Below are 9,107 nucleotides of genomic sequence, written 5' to 3'. Positions count from 1 at the left end.
AAGATTCGATATGGGCCGATAGTTTTTTATAATTTCTGGGTCAAGATTCGGCTTTTTCAAGAGAGGCTTTATTACTGCCACTTTTAGTGAGCTTGGTACACATCCGGTGGATAGAGAGCCGTTTATTATGTTCAACATAGGAGGGCCAAGCACAGGAAGCAGCTCTTTCAGTAGTTTAGTTGGAATAGGGTCCAGTATGCAGCTTGAGGGTTAGGAGGCCATGATTATTTTCATCATTGTGTCAAGAGATATAGTACTAAAACACTTTAGTATCTCCCTTGAGCCAAGGTCCTGGCAGAGTTGTGCAGACTCAGGACAATGGAGCTTTGGAGGAATACCCAGATTTAAAGAGGAGTCCGTAATTTGCTTTCTAATGATCATGATCTTTTCCTCAAAGAAGTTCATAAATGTATTACTGCTGAAGTGAAAGCCATCCTCCATTTGCGAATGCTGCTTTTTAGTTAGCTTTGCGACAGTATCAAAAATAAATTTCGGATTGTTCTTATTTTCCTCAATTAAGTTGGAAAAATAGGATGATCGAGCAGCAGTGAGGGCTCTTCGATACTGCACGGTACTGTCTTTCCAAGCTAGTCGGAAGACTTCCAGTTTGGTGTGGCGCCATTTCCGTTCCAATTTTCTGGAAGCTTGCTTCAGAGCTCGTGTATTTTCTGTATACCAGGGAGCTAGTTTCTTATGACAGATGTTTTTAATTTTTAGGGGTGCAACTGCATCTAGGGTATTGCGCAAGGTTAAATTGAGTTCCTCGGTTAGGTGGTTAACTGATTTTTGTCCTCCGACGTCCTTGGGTAGGCAGAGGGAGTCTGGAAGGGCATCAAGGAATCTTCCAACAGGACAATGACTCTAAGCACACAGCCAAGAGAACGCATGAGTGGCTTCGGGACAAGTCTCTGAATGTCCTTGAGTGACCCAGCCAGAGCCTGGACTTGAACCTGACCGAACATCTCTGGAGAGACTTGAAAATAGCTTTGCAGTGATGCTCCCCATTCAACATGACAGAGCTTGAGAGGATCTGCAGAGTAGAATAGGAGAAACTCCCCAAATACAGGTGTGCCAAGCTTGTAGCGTCATACCCAAGAAGACTCGAGGCTGTAATCGCTGCCAAAAGTGCTTCAACAAAGTACTGAGTAAAGGGTCTTATGTCATTTGACATTTCAGTGTATTTTTTTTATAAATTTGCAAACATTTTTTTTTAAACCTGTCTTTGCTTAGTCATTATGGGGTATTGTGTGTAGATTGGGGGGGGGACAATCGAATACATTTTAGAATAAGGCTTTAACGTAACAAACGGTGGAAAAAGTAAAGGGGTCTGAATACTTTCCGAATGCTCTGTACATGTATTTTGAAGATTGTATGCTATTCATATGCTGCTCTTGCTGACCAGTTGTCAATAAAGCTTGAGTTGGACTCAAGTGTCTATAGTTTGTTCTCTGTCATCACAACCTTCAAGACATGGAATCCCTCTGCTCGGGCTCTATTTGGGTCTTGAAGAGCAAGACGTGGTCGCTCAACTATGGTTAAGTATAACAATGAGTTTTCATGATAAATATGACATTATTAGGAACTTTCCCCTTGATCTTATGACACATATTTATTCTTATTGATACTATGTGTATATACTGAACAAAAATATGAAACGCAACATGTAAAGTGTTGGTCCCATGTTTCATGAGCTGAAATAAAAGAGCCCAGAAATTTCCCATACACACAAAAAGTTTATTTCTCTCAAATTTTGTGCACAACTTTGTTCACATCCCTGTTAGTGAGTATTTCTCCTTTGCCAAGGCAATCAATCCACTTGACAGGTTTGGCATATCAAGTAGCTGATTAAACATCATAACCATTACACAGGAGCAACTTGTGCTGGGAACAATAAAAGGCCACTCTAAAATGTGCAGTTTTGTCACACAACACAATGCTGCAATTGGCATGCTGACTACAGAAATGTCCACCAGAGCTGTTGCCAGAGACCAGCCACCTGGACAGCTGATGAAACTGAAGAGTATTTCTGTCTGTAATAAAGCCCTTTTGTGGGTGGGCCTGGCTCCCAAGCGGGTGTGCCCTTGCCCTCCCAGGCCCACACATGGCTGCGCCCCTGACCAGTCATGGGAAATCCATAGATTTGGCCATAATCAATTTATTTAAATTGACTGATTTCCTTATATGAACTGTAACTGAATGAAATCGCTAACATTTTAGCATGTTGAGTTTATATTTTTGTTCAGTATAGTATAATCTTTGCTCAGGTTTAAATGATTTTCACTCAGCATCACCTTTTCTTGAGGTGTGGTCAGTAAAGGGTTAAATGGGTGGGTGGGCTTTCCTCTTGACCCCCACAAGGGAATGGGACAGCGGACTGCGGATAAATGAGGAGGATGATGAGAGCGAATCACCTCACATGACAACGATTATAACCTGGGAGTTTGGTGGGCGTGGGAGAGAAAGAGAACGAGAGGGAGAAAGAGAGAGCGAGCGAAAGAGAGAGAGAGAATAACGGAACACAGAACACATCAAGAAATGTATTAATTCGGCGCGCAAATGTGCATGTATTATCTCACCACCATTTACCGGGTGATTATTTGACGCTTGTGATCTACCGTTCATCAAAGGTAAAGAAACTCGAAAACAATAATATATGAATTCCTACCATTTAAAAGTGATAGTGGCAAACCATTTGCCAGGGAGTTTTGTTTGTCGTCAGACTAGCATACATTTAAATGCTCTGAATTTAGAGCACATTGACACTGATTTTTAATGTATTTCATGTGGTAAATTCATGTGGTAGTGTGTGCATGCGTGCCAAGCAGGTTATTCATGCTGTGAAACATTAATTCCTATGTGACTTTTTAGGATCAGCTAGGCTAGAGTATTAGTGAGTTTGGTTGGGACCATTGCAAGGTAACACTGAACAAGAGACATGCAAAGCTCCTTTGATACATTTCAAATCAAATTTGTCAATTTATGGCATTGGGCAGACAGGCTAATACTAAAGGTTAAAGAATGTGCCTGGTTTGTTTGTTTCTATCAGTGCACTCTTAGAAAAAAGGTGCTATCTAGAACCTAAAAGGGTTGACCCCATAGGAGAATTGGAGAACCCTTATGGTTCCAGGTAGAACCCTTTTGGTTCCAGGTAGAATGCTTTTGGGTTCCATGTAGAACCCTTTTCACAGAGAGTTCTACATGGAGGCCCAAAGGGTTCAACCTGGAACCACAAAAGGGATCTATGGGGACAGCCGAAGAACCCTTTTGGAACCCTTTTTTTTAAGTGTATGTTGTACTTTGGGTAACCAAATAACCTTTGCAGCAGTGGTCATTGATAGAAAGTCCTGGCTTTTACAGACCTTTCTGTCATTTTTTACATTAACTTGCATCTGATGGGCTGCTCCATCAATATCGAGCATGAAATGTGACTTTTTTGTGTGCCTGTATCCTCTGACAGGTGAGATGGCGAGCAGGTTGGGGCTCCCCCACGGCAGTTCCCTGCACAGATGCATGCTGGTCCTGACCTTCCTGCTCCTACTGTGTGAGATCGTTGTCAGCCGCCTCTGTAACTCCCTCATCACCATGGTGGATGTCTTCCACACCCTCTTCATCCTCATGCACATGGCTCTTCCTCAACCCACCCTGGGCAGAGGTTCCCCAAAAAACCCACCTGCCTCCCCTCTCTCCACCCCCAACACCTCCACCCCCACTCAGTCACCTGTCAAATCTCCCCCATATGCCCCAGCCACCTCCTGTGTGTCCCCCATCCCCTCCAGCTCAACTCCCTGTCCTTCTCTTCTGCTCTCAACCCCTGTTCCCACCATCACTTCCCAGTTTCCCTCCAAACCTCTCACCCCTACAACCACCCATTGTTTCTCCTCTAACCACTCTGGTTCCAACCACCCCACCTCCACCCTGTCTATTCCAGCCAACCCTTTCCCCAGACCCCTCACCCCTCTGGCCTCCCTGTGTGGCCTGTCCTACAGTGGGGCGAGGGTCCAGCCCCTGGGGGCTCTGATCTCAGCTCTCCTGCTGGCTGCCTTGTGTGTCTCTGTCTCTCTAGAGATCCTCAGCCACACCCTGCAGCCCCACCCAATACAGCGCCCTCTTTTGGCCACGGTGATGGGGGCTGTCAGTCTGCTCTACAACCTCCTGGTGCTGGGGCTCAGCTGGGGCAGCTTGCTAGAGACCAAGACTAGAGCTGCCTGGGAGGGGGAGGAGAGCTCTGTCCTTGGTGGGAATAGAAAAGGTACAGTGAATTCTTTGCTTTTAATATTAATGTGTGGGAGGATGGGAATTGTGTACAAGTTCACTAGAATATAAACAATGAACATCTGTTGTTTGTTTTTCATTCCTTCTCTCCAACACACCACAGTCAAGGCCAAGGTCCAGACCAAAGACAGCACGGCAGTGGGGGGAGAGAATTACGTCAGTAACCTCCCTACATCTCTAGATGGTGCCTTCCAAGATGGAACACTTGTACTCTGTAACCCTGGGACCTCCAGTGTCCTGAACCCTGACAGTGACTCACAGCACCCAACCCAGACATCCCCACTCCATACCATGGTCCCTCAGGGTCCCCTTTCAGACCACTGCCATGGAGCACACACACTCCCTGCAGACTCGCACACACTCCCCGCAGACTGCAGAACTTCAGAGACACCAAACAGCTTCTCACATCCAGAGGCCAGTGTCTGTCATCCAAAGGACCCCCACTCTGAAGTGTCTAAGTATAGTGCCTGCATGGGACACAGAGGTGAGAAATGGTATCTTCCTGTCTTTGGCCTTGGCAGTACTATGCTTGGGGACCATGTTGCATTTTATGGTCTTATCTGTCCTAGTCTGGAATTTTAACAACAAATAAAAAGGAGGACTAGGGAGTCGAGATGTGGTCAAAGACTATCCAGTTCTTTTTTGGGGTGGGGGGGCTACACCCCATCCCCTGATTGGAGTAAACTATCAGACAACAATACTTGTAATGCTACATACAGCTATTTTCACTCATGTACATGTAGTTAAATTATTATACACACCTGTATATCCCTAATTTCCTTTTTCTGCAAATGCTGGATTTTCACTCACAGCAGCCAATTCACCATTCATTCAGATTTCAACTCCAACCGTCCAATGTCCACAGATCAACCCATCTTTCCCAGTATGATACCATTTTGTGTTGCAAAAGGAAATAGCATCTCCCCATTTTACTGTGATGTCTTACGAGGGTCTTGAACCTCCCTATTTTGAAAATGTTTACCGATATTTCCCTATAAAATAAATACTTTACCCAAGACTATAATGATATTTCCCATTGACTGGTCATGATTTTTCAGATCCCCCAACAATATTTTGCAGGTCCATCTGAACCCTGATTTTATGACATAACCATCACAGAAGTGAGCCACCGATGGACAGTACTAGAAAAGATGCCCTATATATTCTGTTTCCTCATGGCTGTCCCGGTCAGACTGTTCAATGCCCTATATATTGAGCATTCTTTTTATAGCAAGTATTTTATATAATAGCTTAAATTGAAACGAGCGGATTGATGTGTCAGTTGTTGTTTTATATATCAGTTCATAGACCCGATGCCAAGGTATTGGGACATCAAAGACCTGTTCCGAACTGACTTGAATTTTATGCAGCATTGCTGTCAAACCTTCTGACTTTAAAGACATGCTCCAGAACTTTGGCAACTACTTTTTTTGTAGTGGGCTGGAAGTGTCAATGTCTACTTCATAAATGCATAATCTATGATCAAAATTACTTACCTCAATTAGGCACAAAATCACTAGTTTGAAAGCAACTGTTTTTCTGGAACCTGTACTGCGCCATTTCCCCCCATCTGAGCCAGCCACCCAGCAATTTGATTTTAATCAATGAGCTTCAACCCCTTGCTATATGAGTGACAGCTAACAAGATGCACATGATGCACACACACAGCAGCACGACAGAGAGAATAATGACATGGTGCACTTATCTGCACATTTTCGGGGACCACTTTTGACTCGTTAACACTACTTTCAGAACTACTGGGTAAAAAGTAAACAAAAGTACCGGAGAATCTCTTTAAGTGAAACAAAGGTGTTTTTCAATGTTTATACTAATCAAGTTAAGCCATTTCATGGGTGGCAGACAGACTAATTATTACATTATTTCAGTATTGTTCAGTTCTTCCTACCTTACCCTCTTTTTATCCTGTCTCCTCCTCAGAAAATCAGACAGACCCCACCACAGCCTCAGCCCTAAAGTCAGAAAGCCCTACAAGCCTCAGGGTCCAACTTCCCGCCTATCTCCCATCCGTCATCTCCCTCACTCAGGCACTGCTAGGCTCCATCCTGGCACTCACCAATGGACTTACCCTGCTACTCCTGGGCCCAGACTGCCTGCATGGCTCTGGGGCCTGTGGCCCCTTCGTCTACCTGGACCCTGGCTTCTCCATGGTGGCTGTGGTGGTGCTGCTGGCCACCACTCTGCCCCAGGTGTGCCGCTACGGTTGGCTGCTGCTCCAGGCCGTCCCGCCACAGGTGTGTGTGTCTGATCTGGGCCGGCGGATCGCTAGTGTGCCAGGGGTGCAGGCGGTGCACGACCTCCACGTGTGGCAGCTGACAGAGAGCTGCCTGGTGGCATCTGTACATGTCCACTGCCACGCTGGGTTCCAGATACACAGGTTTGTGTCTGTTTTTATAGTACAATACAATGCATGTTGATGATGGGGAAATGGTGTTGGATGGACAAATATAGTTAACTCAATATGCATCTGTTGCATCTGTTCCCACAGGTGTGCTGATCTGTTGTCGGGGGTCACCAAGGTGCTGCAGAGTGTAGGTGTGAGCTGCTGCACCATACAACCAGAGTTCCTCCTCTCCACTCCCACAGCCAATGGCAACCTGGATAACAACAACACCAACCACACCATCATCCATAGGGAGATACCCCCACTGCCCTCACACCTGGCCTGCAGCCTGGCATGTGGGAAGGGCTGTGCTGGGAAGATGTGCTGTGCTCCTCTGGAGGAAGGGTCTGCAGAGCCACTGGCACCCCCTGTTGGGGAAACTGAGGAGGAGCCTCACACGCTGATCATAGAGAACACCTTTCTTTGAGGGAAGGACCTCTAGGATGTATCTCAATAGAGTGGGCTCCTTGCATCCTTTCCTTCATATGAAACTGATGTGAGAGGACTGAAGTGGAGCAAACCACTTTTGGCAATTAAGATTCAGCTTGGGGATTGAATAGAATACATTATTATTGTCAGAATATTCTTAGACTTCTGTCCCCATGTCATTGAGGTCATTTTAGAGAGCTAGATAGCCTAATGTAAGAATTAGGCTCAGCTAAAGAGTAGAAATCCCAGTAGTCATCGTGTGTGTGTGTGTGTGTGTGTGTGTGTGTGTGTGTGTGTGTGTGTGTGTGTGTGTGTGTGTGTGTGTGTGTGTGTGTGTGTGTGTATTTTGGGATGGGGTGGGATAATAAACAGCATTCCTATGGGTACTCAGAAAGGGCCTGTATGTGTACTGTATGTATTGTATTATGGATGTATGCATGTACTACATCGTTATGTTGGGATTGTATTTCATTGTATTAACACGGTGCCATACCAAAGAAACAGTAGATTGTAAGCTAAGTCACTCACCTAATTAAGTGTTTATTCAATAATGCCATTTCAACATACACTACCGTTCAAAAGTTTGGGGTCACTTAGAAATGTCCTTGTTTTTGAAAGAAAAGCAACAACAAAAAAATCCATTAAAATAACATCAAATTGATCCGAAATACAGTGTAGACATTGTTAATGTTGTAAATCAGTATTGTAGCTGGAAACGGCTGATTTTTTATGGAATTTCTACATAAGCGTACAGATGCCCATTATCAGCAACCATCACTCCTGTGTTCCAATGGCACGTTGTGTTAGCTAATTCAATTTATTATTTTAAAAGGCTAATTGATCATTAGAAAACCCTTTTGCAAAGGGTTAGCACAGCTGAAACTGTTGTTCTGATTAAAGAAGCAATAAAACTGGCCTTTAGACTAGTTGAGTATCTGGATCATCAGCATTTGTGGGTTCGACTACAGGCTCAAAATGGCCAGAAACAAAGGACTTTCTTCTGAAACTGGTCAGTCTATTCTTGTTCTGAGAAATTAAGGCTATTCCATGCGAGAAATTGTCAAGAAACTGAAGATCTCGTACAATGCTGTGTACTACTCCTTCACAGAACAGCACAGACTGGCTCTAACCAGAATAGAAAGAGGAGTGGGAGGCCCCAGTGCACAACTGAGCAAGAGGACGAGTACATTAGTGTCTAGTTTGAGAAACAGACGCCTCAAGTCCTCAACTGGCAGCTTCATTAAATAGTACCCGCAAAACACCAGTCACAACGTCAACATTGAAGAGGCGACTCCGGGATGCTGGCCTTCTAGGCAGCGTTGCAAAGAAAAAGCCGTATCTCAGACTGGCCAATAAAAAGAAAAGATTAATATGTGCAAAAGAACACAGACACTGGACAGAGGAACTCTGCCTAGAAGACCAGCATCCCGGAGTCACCTCTTCAATGTTGTCGTTGAGACTTGTGTTTTGTGGGTACTAACATTAACAATGTCTACACTGTATTTCTGATCAATTTGATGTTATTTTAATGGACAAAAAATGTGCTTTTCTTTCAAAAACAAGGACATTTCTAAGTGACCCCAAACGTTTGAACGGTAGTGTATTTTCACTGCCATTATTACACATTAATGACAAAGTTATATGTCTAATCATTCACTTTTTGTGTACATTGAATGTGTAAAATATTTAGGGCTGTCAAACAATCACAGTAATTAATGGAATTAATTGCAAAATAAAGAATTTTACATTTTGCATTGAGGTACAGGCATACTATGCTTTGATTGTAAGGGACGGAAACACAACATTATCTACAACATAATTTTCACCATAAACAGCACAAATGTCACTAACATATAGCTATTAATGCTCCCAATGTTTAAGTAGGTCTACTCCCTCTTATCAATGTTCTTGAAGTTTAACACTTGTGCACAGCAGACAAACACACATATGCTCTGCTCTCTCTTTCACACACACGACTTTAAGTACTGTTACAGGTTTTTTATCG

The 9,107-nt window shown here is 44.0% G+C and overlaps 1 protein-coding gene across 2 annotated transcripts; it reads left to right on the top strand.

Moving 5' to 3' along the window:
• Positions 1-2,369: 2,369 nt before the first annotated feature.
• On the top strand, positions 2,370-7,718 carry LOC115205937 (probable zinc transporter protein DDB_G0282067). Of its 2 annotated transcripts, none has more exons than XM_029772385.1 (5): positions 2,370-2,589; positions 3,458-4,249; positions 4,376-4,756; positions 6,211-6,667; positions 6,779-7,718. In XM_029772385.1, exons 2-5 carry the CDS (start codon positions 3,463-3,465, stop codon positions 7,098-7,100), a joined length of 1,947 nt encoding a protein of 648 aa, XP_029628245.1. In that variant the 5' UTR covers positions 2,370-2,589; positions 3,458-3,462; the 3' UTR covers positions 7,101-7,718. The 2 variants fall into 2 exon arrangements, with proteins under 2 accessions (XP_029628245.1, XP_029628244.1); XM_029772384.1 differs by having other exon boundaries at positions 2,370-2,627.
• The last annotated feature ends 1,389 nt before the right edge of the window (positions 7,719-9,107 follow it).

This window comes from Salmo trutta, chromosome 13 (genome assembly GCF_901001165.1).
Source record: "Salmo trutta chromosome 13, fSalTru1.1, whole genome shotgun sequence".
Classification (NCBI taxonomy): domain Eukaryota; kingdom Metazoa; phylum Chordata; class Actinopteri; order Salmoniformes; family Salmonidae; genus Salmo; species Salmo trutta.
The sequence above is the reverse complement of the archived record's forward strand: the minus strand, read 5'-3'. Positions and strand labels throughout refer to the sequence as shown.

What these genes read in the sequence shown, in the direction of transcription:
- LOC115205937 (XM_029772385.1), top strand. Translation starts at nt 3,463, where the DNA reads ATGGCGAGCAGGTTGGGGCTCCCCCACGGCAGTTCCCTGCACAGATGC. An exon ending in CCTTGGTGGGAATAGAAAAG is followed by an intron (nt 4,250 to 4,375) that starts GTACAGTGAATT and finishes AACACACCACAG; the next exon opens with TCAAGGCCAAGGTCCAGACC. An exon ending in TGCCTGCATGGGACACAGAG is followed by an intron (nt 4,757 to 6,210) that starts GTGAGAAATGGT and finishes TCTCCTCCTCAG; the next exon opens with AAAATCAGACAGACCCCACC.